A 27,854-nucleotide genomic window follows, 5' to 3' on the forward strand; every position below is an offset into this window, starting at 1 on the left:
TCTTATTTCCGGGACTTCCCTGGTGGCACAGTGGTTAAGAATCTGCCTGCCAATGCAGGGGACACGGGTTCAATCCCTGGCCCAGGAAGATCCCACGTGCCGCGGAGCAACTGAGCCCGTGTGCCACAACTACTGAGCCTGCACTCTAGAGCATGCAAGCCACAACTATTGAGCCCACATGCCGCAACTATACTGAAGCCCGCGCGCCTAGAGCCCACAAGAGAAGCCACCGCAATGAGAAGCCCGTGCACCACAATGAAGAGTAGGCCTGGCTCGCCACAACTAGAGAAAGCCTGTGCACAGCAACAAAGACCCAACGCAGCCAATAAATAAATAAATAAATTTATTTATTTATTTATTTAAAGAAAAAGAAAAGACTTATTTCCAAAGAATAGAGTATGGAAAGGGAAAACAGTGACTTCACAATGGAGGAACCTGGAAAACTCTACCACATCTAAGCGATCGCAATGAACATCAGCAGGGCTAAGTCTTGTAGATATGTACACCCTTTATGATGTAATGAAAGAGGCACTGTGACCCTGTCATACTCTTCCCCAGAACTCATAACCCAGTCTAATGATGAAAAGAATAGCAGACAAACCCACAGTGGGGCATAGTCTACAAAATATCTGACTAGCGCTGCTCAAGACTACCAAGATCATGAAAAGGGAAACTGTCACAGGCCAGAGGAGACCACAGAGACAAGACAACTAATGCAATGGGGTACCCTGGATTGGATACTAGGTTGGAAAAGGATTATCAGTGAAAAAAATGAGCCCTGTCCTCTTTTCCCTATATGTCTCTCCTCTTTGTGTCTTTTATGAGGACCTCTGTCATTGGATTTAAGGCCCACTCAGATAATCTAGAACAATTTCATCTTAAAATCCTTAATTTAATTATATCAGCAAAGACTCTCCAAATAAGGTCACATTCACACATCGCAGGGGTCAGGATGTAGACATGTATTTTGCAGGCCACCATTCCACTCACTTAACAGATGTTAAACATTAGGGGAAGATGGGTGAAGTGTATGTGGGAACTTGCTACACTCTCTTTGTAATTTTCTGTACACATGAAATTATTCCAAAATAAAAAGTGTACTTAAAAAAATAGTTAAGCTACCAAATGTAAAATAGATAGCTAGTGGGAAAGAAAAAAAAAATAGTTAAGCAAGATTGGTTTATGACATAAATATTCAGAAACTGAATTTATAAAAAGAAGCATCCACAGACAGATATGCCTCTGTAGACAGCAAAACTGGTGGCAGCTGTTATCTATAAATTTGTGAAGAATAACATGTATATTAATAACAATACTCTTGTATGACATTTGGTGTTTGAAAGCATGTCTAAATCACCAGAGATGGAAAACCATTCTGATCTTTCAGATACCTTTAACCAGAACTTGGAAGTGAATAATGTGAAATTGCTTTCATATTTGGTTATTTATCCTCCCCTTTTTAGTTACAGATTTAGAAGGGTCAATCACTGCAAATATATATATTATTTGCAAATGCAACAACTCTTTGATTTTGAGTACTTGTCACATCACAGTAAAATTCCAGACTCTAAAAAATTTGCTCTAATTTATTCAGTGCTTTGAACAAATGCAAGATAGATAAATGGTTCCAATCGCTGATCCCTCCTCTGTACTTATCAGCAGACATTCCTACAGCTCAAACTTGTGATTTAAAAGCTTAAAATGATTATGTGGAGTTGTCCTACATGAGCTATTTTTTTTTTTGGGGGGGGGGGGTGTCTTCTTTCTGAGACAGTCCTATCTAATGGCCATGGAGTGTTTTCTTTTAATTTCCTTGGGTTATTTTCCTTAATATCATAAAATGTGACCTATTGTTTCAAATGGTTCATGCTGAAAAGTGATTTCAGGCTTATACAGAATTCTCACTCTGGTGGATAGAACCCTGCACCTTTCCGTGTAAGGGAAAGAGTCTGCAGTCAGATGACAATGTGATACAGACAAAATCTCAGATCTGGGGTACAGGAATGTCAGGTCCCACAGCCCTGGGATCCAGCCTTGACTGCACGGCAAATTTCTCTGACTTAGGCAGAGTCACCCAGTGCCAGAATAAAGACAAACAGACAAAACGGATTCTCCATCCCAAGTTTCTCTGTGCTTCTAAACACAGAATGCACAAACCTCCTTGAAATAAATCACTTAGGAAGCTTGTCAGGGAGTGTAATCCCTGTCTTGTTCCCTCTGAGAACACACTACAGTTCTTTTGATACCCCAGATATTTCCTGACCACCAGATTCCAACATCAGAACCTATTCTGGTATTAAATTGGCATGTTTATCAACGTAATGAAAAGAAGGTGAAGATAGAGGCTATTATGATGTTTAAAAACTATACATACGACCTTTTCCCCTACTAGCCAGTTTCTAAGTCATAAAGCTTAGTGCTTTTCTCACCAATCCAGAGATGTCCTCATACTCGTCCTCCTTCACCTACTCTTGTCTTATCTGAACCATCTGAACACTCCCTTTCCCGTGTCTATATCCCAGATGTGAGTTCTAGTCATCCCACCTCAAATGATCTCTGAAATGTTCACAAGTGTTCAGTTCTACTCACTAGGGTTACCTTCTGAGAGAAGCCCTTACTTCAACTGCAGAAAAAAAGTTTCTGACAGTTGTCTTCTTTCATTTTCCACCATCACTTTGTTTCTATTCCTTACTAATCTTCCTTTCTTCACAGCGATCATGCATTTTAATCAGTGAATTTCATGAGATAAAGTTGCCTACGTGGCCATCCCTTTCCACCAACGTCCTTAGGACTGTTCCAGAGGAAGAATTATAACACCCAGACTTTTAAGCTAGGCATTCACAGAGGGTTTGAGCTAAATTATTTTGGTAGAGGCACAATATGCAGCAGATGAGTCTTACAATGCAATTGTGTGCATTGTCTCTGCTCCCCATATCCTACCCTTTTGAGGATCCTTGGAGTGAGCTGTCCCTGGAATATGCATGGAGCCTTTCACACTAGGCTGTAAGATTCCTCAGCTTAAAAAATAGCCACCACCACTACTATTCTCCTCAGAATCCTACAGAATTGAGGTCCACTGTCTCTTTATTCTGTTTGTTGACAGCCTTCTTCTCTTTTTCAGCTCTCAGCATCTTCCAGGTTCTCACTTGCCTGAATTCATCATTTCCATACTACCTGTAAGTATCATTTAAGACTTCACTACATACCACAAGTTATTTTATCTGTTCTCCTAAAATAACACCTGGTACTTCAAATCATAGCTGTGATGCAAGACGAAAATATGAACTTTTGTTGTGGATATGAATATGAATACAAGGGCTTACAAGTATGGCTCAAGAAGAACCTATTCATGGAAAGTGAATACCTTACTATAATAAAGAACCCATCATAATAATTTGTAAGTCATTCAAAAGTGATCTAAGAATAGGACTTTAGAAACTAATTAAGTTGTGACATCTGGACTGCATAGAGTCAATCAACAAGACTAGAGAGAAATGTTGAAAGAGTGAGATTTTCAGTCAGAAGTTTAAGGCTCAAATCTTGTCTCTAATGCTTATTAGCCATGTGATCTTGAGGAAATTTCTTAACTTTTGAAGTATATGTACATAATAATTTTTTTAGTAAATTCGTTGTGCTCCCATTTTTCCATGCCTGCCTATACTCATTCCCTTTGGCTTCCAACTTCTCCCATTAAAAGCAGAGACTGTTCCCTCGTCCTCTGAGTCAGGGCTGGCCTTGTACTTTGGCCAGAGGATGCAGCAGAAGTAGTGAAGTACCAGAGCCTAGTCTGGGCCTTGAGAGGACTTCATGCGCCACTCACTCTCTTGGAAACCTACAACATCCACGTGAGCAAGCCTGCGCTATCCTGCTGGAGACACACATATCCTTCCAGTTCCAGGAACACAGAAGCAAAAGCAGTTTTCCCTACTGACTCCACTACAGGAAAGTCTGAGACAAGGGCTCCCACTGGCCTTGCTTGGATCATGTGTCATATATGAATCAACCACAATGGCCAGGTGAGTGAACCTCCAGATGCTATGAGTTCTTGTGCCGATCCCTGTGTGAAGAGAGGAAGCAGAGTCTGCACTAACGGCGTAGGAAAGGAGAGGGGATGTGCTGGATTGCAAGAACAATAGTGCCAGAAGCCTGGAATGATACGCTATTGCTACCCTCCAATTTTATTACATATACAATTGTCTCTCATTATCACTGGACTACATCTTTGGACTTGGGAGTCCACAGTCCAGTGAGGCAGAAAGAAGAAAATCTGCCCTCAAAAACAGAATTCAGGGCTCTTTGCTTACTTTACTCTCTATAATCAGTCTTTATAATCCTCTTAACCACCATGATATGGAGCAGTTCCTGGAACATAAAGGAAATTAAATGAACATACATGTATTTTCAAGAAAAGGCACTTTATCATACTTAACTTTCCATTCTCTCACCAACATACAAATGTTCTCATTGCATTCTAACAGGGTTTTTGGTGTTCTGGATACTGAGATTTTAGACGTTGAAGCTGCCAAGGCTGAATTTATACCTAGGCTTTAAAGATGCTGTCTCTTGTGAGCTGAATCATAGGATTGTGGAGACAGAAGAAAACTTAGCCATCACTTAAATCTAACTTGGGTGAAAACAGCAAAGACATCTCAAGTTATAGGCTTTGGGGCCATGGCTGGGGCAATCATTGCTACTACCGCCCTTGTTCAATGTGTAAAACAGATGTTGTAGACATAAATGTGCAATCCAGGTATAGTGCTAACTCTGGAAATGCTTTATTCACTATCATTACAAAGACTGAATGTCTTACAAAATTTAAAACTAATAAATACAGAAATTAGTATAACTTAAACCACTGCTATTGTGCAAGAGATCAATCCAGAAATTAGGAATTCCAGCAAAAAACTGAGCAGATTAAGATGTATGTTGCCCACTCATTCTGTCTACTTTATGATGTTCTAATCAGTGTTTCATTTTCATCTTAACTGAAATGTACACCTTACTGTATAATTTTAAATAGCTAAACTAGTTAAAGAAATGATTTGCTTGTGCCAACCCTTTCTGGGGCATGTCAGAGACTCTAACAGGAATTTACAGATAATTACATTACCTTAGACAGCAGCTGTGTTATGAAGACTTAAAATTCAAGGACAAACTAAGCCTATTTTTTGCTGCACACATGAGTAAGAAAGTGCAGAACTATCTCATGAATTCCAAGAGGTCTGAGGAATTCTTTAACACTTAATTGTATTTAATTGACCATTTCCTTTACCTCCTTGAATTTAGTTTGCGTGTGCCTTTTCACCTATAAAATGTAAAAACCACATGTAGACTAAATCAGCGGAGTTAATATGGGTAAGATGCTTAAAACGCACGTGCTCACAATGCCATATCTTACTAAAGCTTATCTATATTAAGTTCAGCAGAGAGGAAAACTACTGGAGAAACGAGAAACACAGAAGATAATCTTAACACTACATTTAGGCACAAAACACAATCAGCATGCCAAGAGGAAGAACACATGAAAGTTCAGTTAATTAAATCTTTTCTGGGGGGCTTCCTAGGTGGCGCTAATGGTTAAGAATCCATCTGCCAATGCAGGGGACACGGGTTCGATCCCTGCACCAGGAAGATCCCACGTGCCACGAAGCAACTAAGTTCGTGTGCCACAGCTATTGAGCCTGCGCTTTAGAGTCCATGAACCACAACTATTGAGGCCATGTGCCGCAACTACTGCAGCCCACGCGCCAAGAGCCCATGCTCTGCAACGACAGAAGCCACGACAATGAGGGGCTCGTGCACCACAACAAAGAGTAGCCCCCCGCTCGCCACAGCTAGAGAAAGCCCACGTGCAACAATGAAGACCCAACACAGCCAATAAATAAATTAATTAATTAAAAAAATTTTTTCTGGAAAAAATTCTGGGTATAAATAAATTCTTATAAATACTAAATTAGATAGATAGATAATAGATAGATGCCAAATCTTGGTTGTGAAATAAAATAGAAACAGAACCACAAAGCTAAAAGGAACCAAGAGATCTTCTATAGGTGAAGAAATTTAGGACCCAAAGAGGTAAGGTGACTTGCTATTGACACAGCTATCTGGTGACAAAACCACACCTAGAATCTATCCATGGCTCTGCAACCATTGCTGTAACCACTCCATCTATTTATTAAGCTGGTCTGCACAGGATGCACACAGAAAGCAGCTTTATTCTTTTTTCCACTGTCTCTCCAAACCTGCTTTCTGGACTCCTTTGCTATCTTTGAATGGAAACGTGGGATGGTCCCAGAGTTCTCTTTATCCCTTTAAGTTGCAAGAATAGTCTTACTTGGGTATTTTAAAAGCCCCTTTTATTTAGTGTACAAATTCCAAAATCTTCTCTAATTTAAATTGGCTCCACCTTGTAAGATTCAGGCAGGAGACTGGGGTTAGGTTCTTCTATCTTTCTTGTTCCCCCTCTGCCCACGATCACACAGCAAATAAGCAGCAGAGCCAAGATCTGAACCTAGATGGTCTGGCTCTTCTCATTGACCTCCTGTTAGTCCCCTCCAACAGGCCCTCATTGCTGGCAGTCCACCCCTCCAGGTTAAAGTAACCCCACTGTGGTCTAGGGGAAACATGCACCTCTGCCACACCCCCTTCATCGTGGTGGAGACTGTTCCCACCAAAGAGCTCTCTCTCCTGAGCCACTGCAGGCATGGGTAGCTCCAGCCACAGTGTCTCCCAGTGAGTTTCACTGTCCTCAAATCTCCCAAACGTATCAAGTTCTCCCAGCAGTTCCCCTTGGGGCATGAACAGGGACCTTGCAGTATTCCAATCACTCTCTCTAACAGTCTTCCTCAGCCACTCTTAGGCTCCCATTCCAGAGGTGAGCAATGGGCTAATACAGGCAAAACTGGTTGCCCAATCACTTAACACAATCTGCTTAGATAATCTCTTCAGGGGTCAGAAGTACTTGGTCCCCACTGTGTTTATCTTGGTATTGGGGCTTTGACCGCATCTCTGTGACAACAGTAATAAAGGTCACATTTAAAATCCTGATACTGCCTCTGCTGACTACAGACATTAAAAAGAAAAAAACAACAGATATCAGGATTATTAGGATGAATTAATATTGAGAAATCTTTAAAGATGCCTTTTCTTAAGGAGTCCTGTTAGCTTAATAATAGGTTAATAACCATCAACTCTCAGAATTGGAAGAGATTTTTTTTTTTTTTTAGGCTGCACTATGCAGCATGCAGGATCTTGGTTCCCTGACCAGGGATTGAACCTGGGCCCCCTGCACTGGGAATGTGGAGTCTTAACCACTGAACCACCAGGGAAGTCCCTTGGAAGGGATTCTTAAATTCATTCAACTATCAGTTGCTAAGCTACTTCTAAATTTTTCCCCTTCCATGCCTGAACACCCTAATGATGAAGAAATCACCATCTCTTCAACAGTTTGTTCCCATCTGGGATTGCTTCCATCAGAAGGTCATGATATGAAACTCAAAACTGCCTCTTTAAGGTTTCCACCCCTTGATCTTAATTTGATCCCTTGGGATCACACAGAACAAGTCTAATCCCCCTCTCGCAGGACAGACTTCCAAACATGTGAAGCCAAGGTCACTCCACCTTCTGATACCGTACTTTCTATCACCCAGTTCTGTCAGCCACTTCCTCTATAACACACCTTCTATTGTTCTTGTTATCTTGCTTGTCTTTTTTCCTGAACAGTCCATAGCCTGCCTCTGGCCCACTTGAGGTATAACGCCTAGAACTAAAGAGACAACGGTCCTGGCAGCAGAAGAGGAAACATCTCTCTCGTTCACCAGGGCACACTTTTTGATTAACAAAACCTAAGTTAACATTTACCCTGCTGGCTGCCATGGTACACCCTGATTTATACTATATTCACTGCCAACAACATTCCCTGAAGTCCTTCCCAGGTGTGCTACAGCTATGACTTACCTGTATACATGCTGTTGATTTTAGGACGCAAATAGCAGCCTTTACGTGTGTTGTCTTTAAAATCATTCTTTTAACACTCACCAAGTTCAACAAGCCTAAGATTTTAGGATCCTGTTTGACCATTTAATTTATCCTTTTTAACTTCATATCATCTTAAATTTTATAAGAGTGCCTTCGACACCTTCATCCAGATCACCAAGAAAAAGGATTAAAGGAAAAGCGAAGGACATCCCTAGAACCATCCCTCATTTGACATCAACCTATTAAACAACATCCCCTTGGTAGCTATACAATGAATTATACACAATGACACATTTCATTTCAGCCAGAGGTGTATAATGAGAGACTTTGTCATGTCTTGTTCAAATTCAGATTTCCAGGTTCTCCACCCTTCCCAGCTCTGGAGGTCTGGATGCCTTGTTAAAAGAGAAATTTTGCTGTGATGGATGTTGAACCCATTCTGGGTTCTCATGAAAAAGTGAGGCTGCTTTTAAGGACTCACCAATCACTTATTGGTTAGTACATTACAGAATTGAGACCATGGTCATTATTGTAGACCAGAGTTTATTGAAATTACTTCTTCCCCTTCTGAAAGTTTGAAGGATCGGAATCCTCAAACTTCTCCCGTCTTTCAGGCCTTCTTGGGCTTCCCACAACGTCTCACAGACTCCTGACAGAGGCTCTGTGTGGTCGATTTCAAGTTGCCTCAGTACTCAGGGATTTAATTTTTTCAGCTGAGAGACTTCAAATCTCTAATCAAGCAGCTTGGAATTCTCTTTCTGTGGCTAAAACAAATATTAACATAAATACAACTAAAGCCACTCATTAGAAACCCAGGTTTGGGGGTTTGTGCTGTTGGAGCTATGCTGTGCCTCACAGGAGCAAAGTGCTCCCAGAAGATCTTCCAATGTTGTCTGCTCCCCCGAAGAAAGACTCTAGCACCACCAAAGAGAAAAGTTACTAATATGGAAACAGATGTTCCTAAGAATACCCTTGAAAATGTATGTATATGAAACACATGCCACATATATTCAGCTATAAAAATAAAAAATCCTATTTTTATGTAGCAATTATTTATTTTCAGAAAATGACTAAGCACTGCAATCAAGTCATACCTGACTTAAAAAAATTAAGACAGATTGAGCTAACCCACAAAAGAAGTATCTATTAATAATTCAACTCCAATTGCTATGAATATTTCCTGGCAGGCTGGCTCCTGACTAAAAGGACCAGCTTTATTTTCCTGACTGGCTTAGGACATATAGTGCTGTCGCACAGGGAATTTTACCACTGAAAGATGTTTCATTTTTGTCTGGACTGGAATACATAAGATGTTCTTTTGGATTACTCACAGTAGCATATTAAAACAGGTCTTTACCATGCAACTTGACCAGATAGTAAAAAAAAAAAAAGAATCAAAGCTTTACCTCTGAGAAACTAGTATAAAACCAAGTTTAAAAAAACACCTAGGGAAGTGGGTGATTCTACTCAAATGTTGATATTCGATTGCTAATTTCATTCCAATTAAAGTGTAACTGAGAATATGCCTCTATAAATTATACCACAGGTTTTGTGCTTGGCTTGCACTGCCACCTGGTGGTTTCCTGCTTGTACTAACATCAGACTTGTTAAGCAATTTTTTGAATTAGCATTCATTTAGCAGTCTCTTTGCAGTATCACTGTCATTGACAAGTCAGTACTTCTGTAAGATCTCTAAAATGGTGGTACGGAAGAGATTTCACATAAAGTCTATGGTAACCAAGTTAAGGTGAACCACATCTTATTCAAACGCATCGTTTACATATGAACACAGTAAGCATAATGATTAGTAAATTAATAATACAAAATCTGTAAGAAAAAAATTTAAGCCCAATCACACCGCAAAATAAGGACAAAATGAAAGAAAGAGACAAAGCCTCTAAACACAGACCTGTCTAGGTTTTAGTACAAAAAAAAAAAAAAATCAGAAAACTAAACTGGAAATTTAGGGCTTTGTATTTATACAAATGAGTAGTGTTACAAAAATATTTTTCACATAATTCCTTAAGGTATTAATATTTCTTGATATGTTTCAGAATTCATGTTTCTCTTTTGTGAAATATCTCTTTTGGTTTTGGCCCTACTGGGTTCCCAGCATTCATATGGATTAACATGAATATTTTATTACTAACTATTATATTTGTTAAATTACATCTATTATAGGAATTTGGCCCATAGATACATGGAATTTCCTTTTAATTATTTAAGATAAGATAAAGAAGTTTTAAATTTTGCCAAGTCAAGATCATCAGTAATTTTCTTACTCCTTCCATTTATTTATTTTTTAAATAAGGATTATTTATTATTTTGAAAGGTATACTTTCTCATGGCTAAAAGTAAGGAAAGTCTCCCTACGTCACCATTCGTTGTAACCCATTTCTTCAAGAAACAGCCACTGATTGTTAAGTTTAGGAAGTCCTTTTTACAATCAAAGAAATATTTTTACTTAGCCTTTCTATTATTTGATTTTTTTTCCATTTAATTCTTTAAACTACACAGGCCTTATTTTGATCTATATCAAGTAATATTCTTTTTTTTTCCAAAATGACAAATCACTCTTGCCAGTGATATGTGTGGGTTAAAGCCTTCCCTTCTCTGCTGATTGGTGATGTTTGCTTTAAGACACATTAAGATTTAACATACAGCACAAACTATTTATCAGTTACATCTTCCATTCCATTGACAGGTGAGTGCCTGTGCCAATACCATGCTGATTTAATTATCTTATAAAGTTTAGAATGTTTTAATATTTAATATTAGAATACCTGCTTAATATTTATTAAGTAAGAAGTTAGTCCTCCACCATTACTCTACTAAATTTTTCTGGCTAGTCTCATCAGTTTCTTATTCCATATGAACTTCAGGATGATTTTATGAAGTTCCCCAAGAATTTAAACAAGTTACTTTAATAAAGAGACGGTGAGAATTGCTCTAAATTATAAATTATTTTGGGAAGAATTATTACCTTTACAGATAGGTTGTTAGTAGAAAAAGTAGGATTAGTGATAAGCCTTCCAATGCTCTTAAACTGGATGGCTTTTCAAGGAACAAACTGATGAAGAAACTCAAAATGTGTTTTGTGCCTGCAATGAGGCAGGAGATATGCAGAGAAATCCCCTAATTCAGAATAATTAAAAATGCTAGATAAAATATTTTATTTTAAAATATCTTTCTAAGTGCATGGCTGAATTGGATGAAAAATAAGGGAAGTCCTTAGAGGCCACACACAAAAGATACATGAATCCAAAGTAAATTCTGGAGCTGACATTTGCCTGGGACATCTACCTACCTATCCCTGGCAGCTTACAGCTTAGGCTTCATAGAGCCAGTTGGGATTTAGGAGATAAGACATGAGGCCTGAGCAAGTAGAACTAAGGCCCATGCATCAAGTTGTGACCCCTGAAAGGTAACATCCTCGGTAAGTGAATTAGGTAGGGTGGGATGGGAGTGTATCACCCTACATAGAGAGATACTGCAGATAATTATCGCACTTATTATTAAGAAGGATAAAATGGGAGAAATGTTTCCCTTGAAAATGACAAAACTTCCCTCATGCCGGAGAGAGTACAGCCTATTCTATGTGGAGTAGATAGGATGGTCGGACAGTGCTCCCAGGAAAATAAGTGCCCCAAATGCCCAGCAACACCAGACATAAATCTTTTCTAGAGGAACACACTCAAATGATTACCACAACTTAGTTTCCAAAGAACATATACTCACAGTTAAAAAAAAAAAATCATAAACCTATAAGAAAACAAACATATAACAGTGAGTTGAAATAGACAATGCCAATTTTTGACCTTGAGAATATCAAATAAGTGTGTTTATATTTGAATATAAATCTCAAATATATTTTTTGAAAAATAAAAGGGGGTACATAACAAAGGAACAAAAGATATCACAAGTAACCTATATCTTTGAAAAAGAACCAAAGAGAAATGCTAGAAAAATAATTTCTAATCATTGATATTAGAAACTCAGAATTAGGATCTGGCTCAAGATGGCAATGTAAGAGGCTCCTAACCTCATCCTCCCAGAGACATTCTGAATCAACAGCTACATACGAAACAACTCCCTCTGAAGGTAATCCAGAAACTACCTGACTGACTCCTACTCGTTGGGCAAATGAGAAAAAACCCACATCAAACTAAGGAGGAGAAGCTGAGGAACAATTTTGCTGTAAACTCCATCCACGGTGCAGCAACACCCAGCTGAGAGGGGACTCCCAGCCTCTCCCTGAAGAGTGAAGGATTTAGACCCCCCCCCCAAATCTGGTGACCCAACTTTTAAGACCTCTACCTGAGAGACGGGTGCCCAAAACATCTAGTTTCAGAAACCAGTGGGGCTTGCACCTATGAGACCTACAGGCCATGGGAATCTGAAAGATAAGTTCAAAGGGCTCTCCCAGACGAACCACGGCTAACCCCCCAGGCCCAGCACAGAACCAGCAGACTGAAACCTGCCCAGTCTTTCCACAGAAGAGGCCTGTCTGCACATCTTCATAGATATGACCTGAGGGGTAGGCTTCTAATTCAACACACATCAAAGCACTGACTGCATTTTTGTTACCGTCTCCCGACAATTACTGTTTCTGATATCACATCTTACATCTTTTTGTTTTGTGTATCCCGTAACTACCCCCTGTAGATATAGATGATCTTACTACTTGTATTTTAATCGTCCTACTGCTTTGTACATAGTGGATTAACTATGTTTACTGTATATTTGCCTTTACCAATGAGCTTTTTCCTACTGTAACTTTCATGTTTCTAGTTGTGGCTTTTTGTTTTTCCCTTAGAGAAGTTTCTTCATCGTTTCTTATAAAGATGGTTTGGTGGTGCCGAACTCTTTAAGCTTTTGCTTGTCCATAAAACTTTTCATGTCTCCATCAAATCTGAATGTGAGCTTTGCTGGGTAGAGTGTTCTTGGTCATAGGTTTTCCCCTTTCATCACTTTACATATATTGTGCCACTCCCTTCTGGCCTGCATAGTTTCTGCTGAAAAGTCACCTGGTAGCCTTGGGTGAGTTCCCTTGTACATAACTTGTTGCTTTTCCCTTGGTGCTCTTCATATCCTTTCTTTATCTTTACTTTTTGCCATTAATTAAAATGTGTTTTGGTGTGATCCTCTTTAGGTTGATCTTGTTTGGGACTCTCTGTGCTTCCTGGACCAACAAAATTCAAAACACTGAGGAATGGAGGTGGAATGGATACATTCCTTGGAAGGATGACTTACAAAAACTGACTAAAGAAGAAAAAACCTGAATGGTTCTGCAACCAGTAAAGAAATTAATTCAGGAGTTTAAAATCTTCCTACAAAGAAAATACTAGATCCAGATAGTTCTAAAAGTGAGGTTTATTTTTTAATTTAAAAAATTCTAACATTAAATTTTTCAGAGAAGAGAAAAAGAGGAAACATTCTTCAACTAATTTTATAAAGCGAGTTTAGGCACACTCTACAGAACATTTCCCTGAGTAATGTTTTCCCAATAAATTACTCTTGCATTTAATATTCCAACATAATATAACATACATATCATTCAAAGCAACATTTTAGGAAATACTATATTTAGGACCCAAAGCACAATACATTTTTACCAACAACGACATCACCACCACCAACAACAAAGGCATGGGAAATGCCCTGAATTACATCACAAACATAACTGATAAAATGTTCCCAGAATCATGTGTCAGCAAATCAGAAAGCATACTGAATGTCAATGAAGGGGATATTCCACACAGATGTCACTGGTGACAAAAGCAGCACTAAAGTATCATCCGTGGAACGTGAATCATTCTCTGCCACATTTCACAGTGCCTTTCATATTTCATGTTGCCTTTTCCCCCCTAGTTTTGTATAATGAGAACCAAAACAGCTGAGGAAATGTTAAAGATTAATGGAGAAAGAAGCAAACCAAGCAGGAAAGCAATAACAATGAAAGAAAATATGGCACCGCTGACAACGCAACTATCTGTTAACAACTATACTGTCTGGTAATCAGGAAGCAAAGTTATGGACATTTACAACCTAAGCTTATAGTTTATTATGTAACAGAGGTTTGATTACTATATTTTAGTTACATTTTAGGAAATTGGTTTGCGTTAAGAAGTAACTCATTATAGTTTTACCACTTAAAATGAAGGGAAACAGGCTCCCAGTTAACGCTTTTGCATAGAACATCTGATTTTCAGAAACAAATTATTAATATTAAGTAGATATTTGTAAAACTCTAACATCAAAACTATCAGGACAGGATGAGAAAGATAATCACAGTCCTCTCTTGTCTGTAAACATAAATGCAGTAATTCTAAAGAGAATATTTTTGAAATGACAGGTTTGGTTTCTTCCAAAAATGTAAGACTGATTCAACATTAGAAAATGTATTAATGCAATTCACCTCATTAACACCTTACAAGAAAAAAACCATATGTTCATCTCAATAGAGGCAGAAAAAAATTTAATAAGTGAAATTATAAATGGTCCAGAAAGCAATGTAAAGAAGTACACTTTCTGTCAAAATCTATTTGCCTAGCAAAAGTTATTTATGACTTTAAATGCCTTCTTTTTTAAAGAACAAAACAGGACTTCCCTAGGTGGCGCAGTGGTTTAGAATCTGCCTGCCAATGCAGGGGACACGGGTTCAATCCCTGTTCCAGGAGGATACCACATGCTGTGGAGCAACTAGGCCCATGCACCACAACTATTGAGCCCATGTACCACAACTATTGAGCCCATGTGCCACAACTACTGAAGCCCAAGTGCCTGGAGCCTGTGCTCCACAACAAGAGAAGCCACCACAATGAGGGCCTGCACACCACAACAAAGAGTAGCCCCCGCTCGCCACAACTAGAGAAAGCCCGTGTGCAGCAATGAAGACCCAACATAGCCAATAAAATATATAAATTTATTAAAAAATAAATAAATCTAAAAATGGAAAAAAATTTAATAAAATTCAATATCCATTCATGATATTAAAAAAAGACTATTAGCAAACTAAAAATGGGACACTTCCCTGACCCAAAAAACAATAAGAAATGCATTAACATGTCATACACATCATACAAATACACTGAAACTTTGAGAGCATTCCTTTAAAGTCATGAACAACTTTACAACTTGGATGTCTATCATCACTGTTCAACATTGCCCTAGACGTCCTAGTCTGGGCATTCACACTCATACACACACACACACACACACACACGTGCATGCGCACACACACATGCATACATAAGTAGAAACAATGAAAGCTTTCGCAGATAATACGATTGTTTAAAGAGAAAATCCAAAGAAAATCTGCAAATGCTTTTAAATTATAAAATGTATTCCAATTATTTAATATCTATTGGATATTAAATCAGATCCCTAACACCCAACATAAACAAAATATCGACCCCATATGGATTAAGGACTTTAAAATGAGATGTGCATAGTTTATCTGCAAAATCTTACTTATGCTCCTCATGAGCAAATTGGAGTGGGACAAGGAGTAGGGTAAGAAAAACTACCCACTTCTCAGCCTGCACCCCTTACACGGTGCATTAGTTTTCTCTTGCTGCCATAATAAATTAACACAAATTTAGCAGCTTAAAACAACACAAATTTATTATCACAGCTCTGTAGATTGGAATTCTGGCATGAGTCTCACTAGGCTAAAATCAAGGCATCAGCAGGACTGTGTTCTTTTCTGGAGACTCCAGGGGAGAATCTGCTTCCATGAGCATTCAGGTAGTTGGCAGAATTCAGTTCCACGCAGTTGCAGAAATGAAATCCCTTTTTCTTCGCTGGCTGTCAGCTGAGGGCCATTCCCAGCTTCTAGAGGCTGTCTGTATAATTTGACTTCAAAGATCTTCCCCCCTCATCTTCAAAACTAGCAAAGCTAGCAATGGAAGGCTGAGTCCATTTCATTGCTAACTTTGCTAGCTTTGAAGATGAGTCCTTCTCTTCTGCCACATCTCTGACTCCCCTGTTCTCCTCTTTGTTTTTTATCTCCTCATCTCATGGTCCCTCAAGTTAATCACATCTGCAAAGCCCCTTTTTTTCACTTTGTAATGGAACACATTCACCTGTTCTGGGGATTAGGATGAGGACATCTTTGAGGGACCATTAGTCTGCCTACCATACAGAACAAGGAAACTGAGTTTGTTTCATGCTTGCACTAACACTGTATGTAGCTTGTACATCTTTCCGTAATACCTCTGCTCCAACAGCGTAGAAAATATCCCCTATCTTTTTCTCACATCCTTTCTGCTTGTGTTGGCTGAATTATTGAGTTTTCCTTCCCAGGCTTCATGAGCAGACAGGAAGATGAAGAACTTGGAATTAAATTCCTGACACCAACATTAATCCAGTAATTGAAACAAATGCCTCCCCTCTATCTATTCTTGAATCATCCAGAGTTTAGGGCCGAGTTACAAAAGGTGGATAGGAAAGAATGGGAACAAAATGTCAAGCCATTAAAAGTTCTTCCTTAAGAACTCAACCCAAGAAGTTTCCATATCTGGGTGGCAGTAAACAAGGAGAGCCTAGCTCATGAGAGTCATTAATTGAGTGTCACTAAGTACTATACAGTGGGGTACACAGGTAAAGGTATTATCCTGCCAAATAGGAACCTGGGCTTAGAGAGGTGGTCATTTACCCAAAAGCACAAAGTCAAAGAGCTGGATCGAAACCTAGTTCTGACGGCTGCTCTAGCCCAAGGAAATTTCCTCTCCCTGACTTTCCCTAGCGAGAAGAAAGATTGAAATTCACTATAATCCTCAAATTGTACCCTTCAGTGTCTCCAAATAACACTCTTTGAGGAGTCATTCTTCTTCCCCAACCTTTCTCTCCCCAGGTGTTACAGAGACTTCCTAATGAAGGTCTTAAGAGTTATTTACCTCCTTATGATCCTTACACATTTACTTCCATATGGTCACTGTCCCTATTGTCCCAACGGTGATGTTATCATTCAGGCTACTCCCTGTGTGATGACCACTGGGCTATGAGCTTCACTTTTTCTTTTCTTCTTCCTTCCTCTCTTTCCTCTTTCTCCTTTTTTATCCCTTCCTTCCCTCCCTCCTTCTTTTCTTTTTTTTTGTTTCTCTCTCCCTGCCTCCCTCTCTTTCTTTCTGCAATAAGCTTCAAAAAAAGGTGCTGGGATGTGGTCTCCAGGTGAGTCTCTACTAGGACTTAAAGGTGCAAGGAGATCCAGGTCCTACCGCGCAATTCAAAATCACTGCAGTCTCTATCCCTTCAATGAGTTACAGTTACCAGCAAGAAAGCAATTCACTTCCTCTGCATTTCCTGTGGTAATTATGAATTCTAAACTTTCAGCACACAATCCCAGCCCTTTACCACAGGTACAAAGCCCTATACGATTTGCTCCCGCCTGTCTCTGCCGCTGCATCCGTCGCCACCCTGCACACCTCCCACGGCTCCGGCCACGCTGGCCAAGGCCTGCTTCTGAGCACCTGGAAGGTGACTCGTCTGAACCGAAATGTGCTAGAAGTATAAAATGCACACTGGAGTCTGAAGACTTAGTAGGAATAAAGGAATGCAAGGCACATCACTAATAACTTGATAGTGACCACATGCTGAAATGATAATACTTAACACACGTTGAGTTACTCAATTTAACTTGTTCCCTTTTAATGTGGCATTTCTAAAATTTAAAACGACATTCACGGTTCGCACTAGATTCCTACCAGACAGCGCGGCTCTATCACATTTTCCCCTCCTTTGTTTTCCTTCTTGGCACTTAGACTATCTGGACGTACAGTGCCCATGTTACCTGTTTAGTGTCTTTCTCACCCAACTCGAACGTAAGACAGGAGCTCTGTCTCATTCACACCTGACTCCCAGGCATTTAGAACACAGCCTGAAGCACAGTAAGTACTCAATAAATATTTCTGGAATTAATGACCTTACTCTTCCTCAGCTGAAGGCGGTGAGCTCTGTCTGTCCTCCCTCAGAACACGAGGTCTCAAGTCCTTTGGGCTACACCCGCAGCTCAGCGCTGACCGTGTGCTCTTGACACTGGGAAGAGGGGTGGCTGGGTATCCACACCGCATAAAACCTCCCGCTGCGCGGAAAGACTCGCTCGCTCGACTCCACCAGCGCTCAAGGCGCGAACCCGCGCTCCTCCGAACATGCCCCGTGCGGCTCCGCCCCTCGGCCAATCACTGGGCACTTCGCCCTCCGGCCACAAGGCGGCGTCTCGCTAGGCGCGGCGGCCGATGGTACAGTCCGTCCTCCCCGCGCCCCTCGAGCAGTGGGTCCTTCCAGTCGTAGAAAAGCATTGTGGGACGACGACGCGGCCTTTCTAGGCTCCGCTCTCGGTCGGCATCGCCTTTGCTGGAGGTTCGGAGGGCTCGGGCCGCCAGGCCGCCTCACCTCCGATGGCCGGGCCGCCGGGCAGGAGCACGCGGCCACCCTGAGCCTGGTGAGGCTCCAGCCGCGGCCGGGCCAGGTCCGAGGCTTCCAAGCTCTGAACGGGTGGAGAGCAGCGGCCTGTTGTGGCCTCCGCCACGTTGTCGGTGAGACCCCGGGAGGCCCAGGAGCGGCCCCGGGTCTGCGTTCACACGCCGGGATGTGGGGCGATGGGGGTGAGGGCTTTCTGAGTTTATTGGTCATCGACTGTACGTCAGGGAATTTTTAATAGAAGCGGGAATTTTCTGCGTGTGAAAGAAAGGCCTCACCGTGTAACTGCACGTATGCCTGCCTTGTCACGGTGTGAAATCAGGTCCACGCAGAAGTGCCGTGGAAGGTGTAGACCTTGATAACTGTGTCATGGTGTGGAACCTGGCGGAAATCGAGAATCACCAGCTTTGCGGGTGAGTTTCCATGTTCCTGCAGAAAACGCCAGGTGCCTCGAAATTTTAGCATTTTAACCACTTAAAAGACTTTAATTCAGTGTTCATTACCTAGTCGGATTCTGAGTCTTAAAAGAAAATGTACAGTTGGGCTTCGTTGCCCTCTCAGCGCATCAACGGAACAGTTGATCATCTCAGCCAGTTGTTTTGGGGTCGGCAACTTTGTGCTACACAGCATTCCTTACGCGGTTTTCTTGCCGCCTTTGTGTTGCCCATTCACTTTTGGAAACTAGTGGATGTGGTGTCAAAAAAGGCGTAAACCAAACACTTCTGCTGCTTTTTCCTGCCCTTGTATTTGATACCTTTGGTGTAGGAGCTGCATAAGTAACAGTTATATTTACACATGTGGCTTTAATTCTGCCAAAGTGAAGCGTATATTTTTTCTTAACCAGTTTTAATTTTCGTTCAGGCGAAAGATGGACGTTTGAAGCATAGACTGCTGTTGACTGGATACTTACTGAGAGCACAAAAATGACCTCAGGTAGGGTGATAGTTTTGAATTAGAAGTTGCACAGTAGTCATTTGTAATGTGAATTTTATCTTTCTAAATTGGAGTGCCTTCTCTAGTGGGTATTAAGTTAGTCATTAATGGTTCACTAGTATTAGTACTGCTACATCTGTAAACAAATTAACTGCAAATGGGATAGCCTCTTCCCAGATTATCACGAAATCTTAACATATGTGATTTTGTGTGTAGTGGCTAAATTTTAAAAAACCACTTGCCAGATATCAGGCATGTTTTATGTTGACATTCAAAGTCCAGAAGTGCATACATAACTTGATCCAGCGAAGAAGCATGTACTCAAAAGTTTTTAAGATGTGCATGTAAATGTTTGCTTGTCAGATTTGAGTGTCTTGTTTTTTCTTTTAGGATTTCCTTGCTGAGGAATTTGGCAGCTTGATCTTCAGGGGTTGCTTAGAGTATTGAAAATTTTCAGGATTGCTAAAAAATACTGCTCTGGAACAGTCCATAAATGTATATATAAAACAATGGGGCACAGATGCAGAGAATGGACTGGAGGACACGGGATTGGGGGTGGGGGGTGGGCGAAGGGGAAGCTGGGACAAAGTAAGAGAGTAGCATAGACTATACACTACCAACTGTAAAGTAGATAGCTAGTGGGAAGTTGCAGTATAAGAAAGGGAGGTCAACTCGAGAATGAGTGATGCCTTAGAGGGCCAGGACAGGGAGGGTTGAGGGAGGGGATATGGGGATATATGAATAAATACAGCTGATTCACTTTGGTGTACCTCAAAAACTGGTACAAGAGTGTAAAGCAATTATATTCCAATAAAGAGCTAAAAAAAACCCAGCGGGGTTATAAATAAAATAATGTGCTTCTTGGAGGTTTGTGTGTTAAGTGATTAACGGCCAGAAAATAGCATTCTTTCACTGAAAGATCATAGGGAGGGTAGGTCACTCCCCCAGCAACTTCAAAGTTATGTTAAATCTTAAATATTCAGTGATGTATGTCACTGACAGCCTCATGAAAGAGGCTTGTGGTAGGCTCCAAGGAGAAACACATGCTTCTAGTGCCTCATGCATGATAAAGTGAACTAGACTAGTTGGTTTCTAGGTCACAGGTGTGCTTTGTTACTGCATTTTTTTTTTTAAGCTAAAAGCAAATCTGCCTTCACTTTGCAGGAAAGAGGAAATAGTATTCAGGCGTCAAAGTATTTATTGAAAGCACTGAACTAGGAGCTGGGAACACAGTGGAGCACAGATACAGTTCCTTCCTTTGGCAGCTTACCTTTGATTGGAGGAAATGTCATCACAATTTAAGACTTTCTTTGTGAGACAAGTCCCCCATGTATGATTAGACAAGAGTTGAGTGCTTAATGAGGCTTGAAGGTGGCCATTATGGGAGCTGTGGGTGTTAAAAAATGAGGCTGAACAGGTAAGAGGCCAGACCACTTAAGGCTCTATTTAAAACAAGGGGAAATCCATGATGGAAATGCATATTTGCAAGAAAAGGGGTGCTAATGGGCCAAATTGGAGGCTACCACTGTCTACGCAAGAGATGACCACCTTAGACCAGGGTGGTGGTAAAGTTGAGAGAACACTATAGCAGACAAGAGTTAGCAATAAAGGGTGTGTCCATAATGACTGCTAGGTGTGTATGTAGTCTTGTACATTCACAAATCCAGCTGGGGAGCAGCATTTTGAACTAGTCTATTTGAACTGCCTTAGAAATCACTTGGTACTATACTGGTTTGTAGTCTAAGCTATAGAAGTAAACCTTAAGGCCATGGGAATAAATGAGATCACTGGGGTAGAGTAAGAGGGCCTAGATTTGAGAAAATTAACTGGTGTGGTAGAATAGGGTAAGCTGCAAAGGATAGAATGGTAAAAACAATGGGAACTGCATTAAAGAAACTATTGCAACATAGCCTAAAAGTTAACCTTGGGACTTGGTGACTTGAAGGTGATTTTTGAGGTCTGCTTTAGTGAAACATGGGGGTGGGGGTTCCATATTAGAGATGGTTTAAGATAAATTAGGAGATTGGTTGAGGACACTGACTACAGATAATCCTTTCAAGAAGCTTGAAATGGGGGAGAAAGTAGCTGGAGAAGGATTTGTGGTTATGAAATATAGTTGGCTTACCATCTAAAAGATGGTAGTCTTTAGCTGAGAGGAGGAGGTTGAATATGTTAATACAGGAGAGCAGGGATGAGAAGGCTGAAGGAGATGGGCTCCAAAGCACAGGGAGAGGGACGGGAAAAGGAAGGACTAGGGTTGATGGCAGTCATCTGCAGAGAGGAAAGGTCTGAAACAGTATTTGGGGTGTTAGCAAGGCAGACTGGAGGGACTATTTCAGGTTGAGGGTCATGAATTTATAAGCTGACGTCAACTGAAATCCACACACTTGGCTTTTTCTGAAAGCACGAGACAAGAACACGACGTTAAAAGCAGCACTTAAACTTTTTAACATTTGCAAATAACTGGTGGAACTTAATGCCACAAAATACAGTATTAAAAGAACATTTATATGAATAAAAATATCTGCAGTGTGAAAATGATGCCTCAGTCATGCATTTATGCACAGGCAGAGATCCACCCAGAGTTAGGAAGAAACTTCATCTCACTTGGCGTACTACTGCACAGCTAGCCAGCTGCAGTCCAGGACTCCAGAACTTTGATCAGAAGCATCTGGTCTTGGTTGTGGAAACAAGATAGTCTCCGGGAAGGAAAACATGGCATCAAGTGAGTAAGTTTTTACAAGACTACTATCTTTCCAGTTACCAAATAAAAAGGCCCTTAGGTACAAATATGCTGTAGTTAAACCTTTAAAAGATGCAAGACTCCATTATTCTGAAGAAACACTTATGCAGGTCCAAGATACTTGAATAATTATAATTCACAGTTTCAAAGTAAAGGCAGCACACACACCCTTCCCACCCACCCACCCCACCCCCCATCCCAAGCCCTTCACTGGGATTAAGTCTCTATCTTGAGGCGTGAAGCTTGGATAGTTTTTATTGTTTTTGCTGTGTGTTTTCCAGCCAGATTGCTTGTAGATGTCTGAGATTTTTCTTCAATCAGGCTATCTTTAGACCCATTTCTTCTCTAGAAAAGAATGTATTTGAAAATATAGAAAGTAAGATTCAGAGAGGGAACTACAACCAAATCAATTTTATTAATATATTAGAAATAACTAAGATTTAAGACATCAAATTATATTTAGTAAAGGTATGTTATATCAAGCTGTTCAAATATTCCCTTTATTTAAATAGTTAATTATGATAAACAACATGAAGATTATGTGTTTAAATCTCAAAATATAAGAAAGTTACTCAGTTACATGCGTAACAAATTTTATTCATGAAAATTAGGCATAAATTTCGATCCATTCCCCCAATTAAGTGTCATTTCCATTGTAGTCACTGCTAACCCAGGCTTTCAGGCCTCCCACTTCTCCAAGGAGAGGCCGAGAGGTGAAGAGAACGGGGAGCTGGGGGTAATTTTTAATCCTCCCTGATTATATTTTCAGCAGTCACTGAAAGAAACCCCACAACACAATGCCCTGCAGGCCCCCATCTTTGGGGGCTAGAGCTCCCTGTCAGCTGCGGTGGGGGTTCCCTCAAGCGGAGGCCCCATCATGGAGAAATGGGAGTGGAGCCGCCAGATCCTGAGCATCATACCCAGGGCTTCTAGAAGTGGGCCATGGACATCTTCCACAGCCACAGGTGGAGGCCCTGAGAATGACACTAAAGGTGCCTCCACAGCTCCCTCTGCTAAATAAAACTTCCTGCTCTTACCTCCTTTTAGAGATGGCCTATCCTGTCAGTAAATCTGGCTAACAAGCATACTTACTTCCCCAAAAGTATTTCCCCACACATAATGAGCTACACGCCAGAATTCTATTTTGGGATTCATGTGAGCTAAAAATAAACCACCCTCTAAGAAGTTGTCTTTCATCTATTCCCAGACTGGCTTGATTTGTTTTACTCATATTCAAAGAAGTGTTGATGGAACAACAATTCTGCTAAGCATGGGAAGTACAAATCAAGCTAATTTTGGAGCGTCAGGCATGATGTGTTTGGGACAGAAGATTTCCAGATAACCAGAGGTAGGAGGAGGACACCAGAGCATGAGAGAGTCAGGGAAGGGGAATAGAGAGCTAATAACAGAAAAATCACTACGTTTTAAGTGTGTTAAGGGTTGAACCTATCTCTTCTGCCTGCAAACCTTAAGGGAATAAGGAAAATGAATCAAAGTCCCTAATCCACCCCATTTTTACCACGCATCTGCATGAAAAAGTGAGGTGAGGTATTGCCAGGCCAGGCCACTGGCAGAACTCTGGCATCATCGTGGAATTTAGGAAATGCAACTTTCCCACTTTTCCATGTCACTTGCGTCCTTTCTCCACATGGCAACCAGATCAGCTGTTTCCTTTTGGCACTTAGAATAAACTAGAATAAAATCCAAACGAACTCTTTTCCCATGACATCTAAGACCTTGCATTATTGGCCCTCCTTCCCCTTCACTCTACTCAGACCTCAAACACCCAGCCCCTTTCCAGCCTCCGCATTTTTTCCCATGCTTTTCCTTCTGCTTCCATCAGCTTTCCAGGAATACTCACATGTTTAGCTCCTTCTCACCTGCAAGTTTCGGCTTTACATCTCACTTTCTGAGATGGCCTTCACCCTACCTTTCTAAAGTGAAGTCATATGTTCATTTTCTAACTCAGACCTTTGTTTCTTCATAATGCTTACCTAGTTTTTCTTTTCTTTTTTTTTTAATTGTTTTACCTGTTTACCTCTATGTATTATGTGTCATTGCCAGAAGTCGGCAAACATTTTCTGTTAAAGGGCCAGATTATAGACTACAACGTGAATCTACTGCATATTCTTTTTCCCTCCCTGCAGGCAACCCTTTAAAAACATAAAAACAACTTTATTATTTTTATGTTATCAGTTCCTGGGCTGTACATAAACAGGCTACAGACTAAATTTAGCCCATGGGCTGTAGTTTACTGACTGCCCCAGTGAGTGCCTTGTCACTCCTTAGATGTGCTCATTAGATAGTTGAATTCAAAATCAAAGCTTGAATTCTGTCCCAGAGATAAGCTTAAAATCAGTGCCATTGATCAGAAGATGCATGTGAGTTGTTCTTGTATGCAGCAAAGTGACAGCTATTCTTTCAACATTTCATCGGTATCATTTAAGTTTTTTGAGATTCCTAAATGAAAGTGATTAGAGAGTCTACAGTAGTTGGAAAAGCAAAAATACATGAAATCCCCACTTGTATTGAAGCCAACTTAAATTTAAGACCAAAAAAAAGAGCTCTGAAAAGTAACAGCGCTTATTAATCTTCCCAGCAACTTTAAGAGGTAGGTTATTATCTACATTGCAAAAAAATTTAGTCTTAGAAGTTAAACAATGTTCAGAGTCACATAGTGGTGTGTGGAGACAAGGAGGCACCAACCAATGCAGGTCCTATCTGAATGTGAAGCCTAAACTAATCATGAATGTAATTTTTTTTAAGTGCTATTGACTTGAATCAAATCGTCTGTTTGGATAACCTATTAGCTCTCCCAGATTTATCTAATCAAAAATTACACAGATTTTAGTGGAAGTTGTGGTTAACCACTCAGATCTCCGTTCCAGACTGAGGCATTCATTCCCCAGCAGCTAGGAGAATTGGCTTCCATACAGCTCAAAACTGAGCCCCTCCCCAGGAACCGCCTTGGGCTGAAGAGAGCCACCTCATTCAAGGTCATGCACCCTCCCAGGGGCACCCTTTATCCAGTCACTTGCTACACAGTGAGTGTTTAAGGCCCAGCCCGCTTGCCTCCAGGTGGGATGAATCAGAAGGGCTATCTCCAGAGGTCCCCATGGGATCATCTGATGCCTTTATTGGGACTATACCACCCAGTTCAACTCTTTCCCATCTTTTACTCCCCAACAAGTGGGTGTTGATCCGAAGAACACTTTCCAATAAACTTCCTCCATGCAAACCTCCATCACAGAATCTCTTCCTAGGGACCCTAACTTAAATTAGCACAGGCATTTTCTGTCTTGCTCAAGTCATTGACAAAAATCAATCAAGGTAAGCACAGGGCAATGCATGATGAATACACTGGAGTCAGGGTTCTTGGGTTGTCCATGGAATTCCTTAATTATATGCATACATGCATTAACTATATGCTTATATGCATTTTTATGGGGAAGAGACAGTAGTTATAACTGCCTTTCAAAGGGATCCACAATCCAAACAATCTACTGCAAACAACAGGCTGATACTGATCCATTATAAACATCAAGTTTGTTTCTAGAGCTATTATTTAAACAGAGATCCATCCATCCAACAACCTTATACAGCCTCCATGTTTTTCTGTCGCATTAAAAAAAATATAGTGAGAGATGATGTCAAACACACACCTTGCTGAAATACGCTTGCTCCAGTGCTCCCTGATATAGCTGTCTAATTCAGCTGAATGTGAAACTGATTTTGTTAAAGGCAGCTAGATGCTTTGCCATGTCCTTGAATTCCCCTTTGACTACATCTTTCAAACATTTCCAGAAGAAAAGTAATTCTCTTTGATGGTGAAGACAAAAATAAAACAGGACTTGAGTAATCCTCTGTCTGCCATCAGTTAACAATAGAACATGCGCCTCCTCTGAGTCTACCACTTTACCCCTATTTCTCTGGCCAAAAAAAAAATCTAGACATACTTTTTTAAATTAGTGAAGCCATTGTTTCTTTATTCTGGCTCCAAATAATCTTACAATCCTTGTTATCACTGGCTTTACCCCAAGCCTCAGATCATTTTAGACCTTACACTACCTCTAGCTCTCACTTCTAACATAACTCTTCCCAGATTGTGCCTTGTCTTGATCACACACCCTTCCTTCCTTCTCCTTCCACAGTCTGTGTTTTGTTTTGTTTTTTTTAAACACAGAATCTTGTCATCAGTACAACACCTTCTTAGAACTTGATTATTACCTACCTGATGAACCGTGGAGCCACCAGAACCCTGAGCATCAGAAGAACGGGTCACAGGAAGTGGAGGTACAAGATCCGTTTTTGAACTGCAGACAGTAAGTTTTAGAATTAATGACCGAGACAGTACCTAGAATCACAACTTATGTTGGTGAAGGGCTAAAGCAAAGTAAGCTTGTTTTACATATCTTTGTATTCCTTATAGAGCCTACCACAGAGCTTTACTCAGCGAGGCATTTAATAAATGTTTTTACATTAAGTTCGATAGGTTAAGTAACTTGTCCAAAACCACAGCAAATAAATAGCAGAACCAAGAAAAAAACATAGGTATGGTTCCCGTGTGCTTTTTTTACTATAATATATTGTATAAATGGCTTTGTGATTTGTTTCCAGAGAAACACTTGTTGGCCATTTATTCTTTTTTATAAACCCATGGAGCTATAAACAGCAATGTTCTACATTTTACAAGCAAAACAAAAGAATTTAAGAATAAAAAACCTGTCCTATAACTCTCTCCAATGGGCTAGCCCATCTCCCAGTTTATTAAGTTTAATGGTTAACATTCCTACCCAGCAATACCAAGTACATGAATTTCCATGACTATAGCACTTTACAAATGGATGCATAATTATTTCATTAACACATTCATTTAAAATATAGCACCTATCTTGTCAAGCTGAGCTATGGCCGCTTTCCCCAAAAGAAAAACTAAATAACACAAAGAAACAAACTACTGTAATACTGGGATGGCCAAAAAGTTCATTCTGGTTTGTCTGTTGCATCTTATGGAAAAACCTGAATGAACATTTTGCCCAACCCAATATATAATATTTGCTGTGGTTAAAAAAAAAAAAAAAAAAAAGACAAAATGCCATCAGATCAAAAACTCATATGCCAACTCCTCTCAAATATGGATGCATTTATTATTCAATATATTAAAGCTCATGCATTTTTTTTTCTTCTAAAAACTTCAGTGCATAGCTTGGAAGGGCCTTAATTCAACCTTAGTCTAGGTCTATGCTACCCAATATGGCAGCCACTAGCCACACATGACTGCTTAAGTTTAAATTAATTATGATTAATCATATTAGAATTTTAGTTTCTAGGTCACACTTACCCACATTTCAAATACTCCATAGCCACAGATACAGAACATTCCATCACTGCAGAAAGTTCTGTTGTACTGTGCTACTCAGGAGCTGCGAGGGTGAGGATATACTCATGCTTGTCTACTTACTTCACTTCCGAGAGAACGGATCGCTCTCCATCTGAACACTGGGACCTGCGATACTGGCGGTAACTTCGTGGTGAATGAGAATGCCGGATGCGGATTGGGTCACCTTGAGTCCTGAACAGGCAACAAAAACCGTGGAGACAAACACACCAGAAGTCGGAACAGGATAATTTGCAGTTTTCCCTTAATATTGAAACTGCGAAGGAATAATGACTTCAAGACTTTTAAAAAGAGCTTGATTCCTCTGAGCTTGGGAAGCCCAAGTGGCTTAAATTTCACAAGTTAACAAAAGAAAACTGCCTCCATCATATTGAATACATG

The 27,854-nt window shown here is 40.3% G+C and overlaps 2 protein-coding genes, 1 long non-coding RNA gene and 1 other non-coding gene across 25 annotated transcripts in view; 2 read left to right on the forward strand and 2 right to left on the reverse strand.

Moving 5' to 3' along the window:
- Positions 1-18,612, reverse strand: part of LOC130854543 (uncharacterized) — a 245,939-nt gene extending 227,327 nt beyond the window's left edge. The window contains exon 1 of one of the 2 annotated variants that reach the window (XM_057737474.1): positions 17,903-18,612. In XM_057737474.1, coding sequence (XP_057593457.1) covers positions 18,100-18,612 — 513 coding nt within the window. In that variant the 3' untranslated portion in view covers positions 17,903-18,099. The remainder of the gene's footprint in view (positions 1-17,902) is intronic. The other variant, XM_057737481.1, reaches the window with a different exon arrangement.
- A 59-nt stretch (positions 18,613-18,671) lies between these two features.
- On the forward strand, positions 18,672-27,685 carry LOC130854573 (uncharacterized). 18 transcript variants are annotated; one of them, XR_009054049.1, is made up of 7 exons: positions 18,672-18,812; positions 19,261-19,332; positions 21,900-22,061; positions 22,845-23,067; positions 23,283-23,423; positions 26,259-26,368; positions 27,439-27,574. It is a non-coding gene; the product is annotated as an uncharacterized LOC130854573 (long non-coding RNA). The 18 variants fall into 18 exon arrangements; XR_009054048.1 differs by having other exon boundaries at positions 21,900-22,057; XR_009054066.1 differs by lacking the exon at positions 22,845-23,067 and having other exon boundaries at positions 21,900-22,057; positions 26,259-26,397; positions 27,549-27,685.
- On the forward strand, positions 19,050-19,184 carry LOC130843207 (small nucleolar RNA SNORA13). Its single transcript, XR_009050815.1, has one exon. It is a non-coding gene; the product is annotated as a small nucleolar RNA SNORA13 (small nucleolar RNA).
- The window catches only part of EPB41L4A (erythrocyte membrane protein band 4.1 like 4A), a 250,607-nt gene continuing 244,807 nt past the window's right edge, over positions 22,055-27,854 (reverse strand). For 2 of the 4 annotated variants that reach the window (XM_057737443.1, XM_057737428.1), the window contains 3 exons: positions 27,537-27,647; positions 26,307-26,388; positions 22,055-22,420 (listed from right to left, as the gene is read on the reverse strand). In XM_057737443.1, the coding sequence (XP_057593426.1) occupies positions 22,292-22,420; positions 26,307-26,388; positions 27,537-27,647 (322 nt within the window). In that variant the 3' untranslated portion in view covers positions 22,055-22,291. Of the gene's footprint in view, positions 22,421-23,416; positions 26,389-27,536; positions 27,648-27,854 lie in introns of those variants that run through there. The other 2 variants (XM_057737436.1, XM_057737418.1) reach the window with 1 other exon arrangement.

This window comes from Hippopotamus amphibius, chromosome 1 (genome assembly GCF_030028045.1).
Source record: "Hippopotamus amphibius kiboko isolate mHipAmp2 chromosome 1, mHipAmp2.hap2, whole genome shotgun sequence".
Classification (NCBI taxonomy): Eukaryota; Metazoa; Chordata; class Mammalia; order Artiodactyla; family Hippopotamidae; genus Hippopotamus; species Hippopotamus amphibius.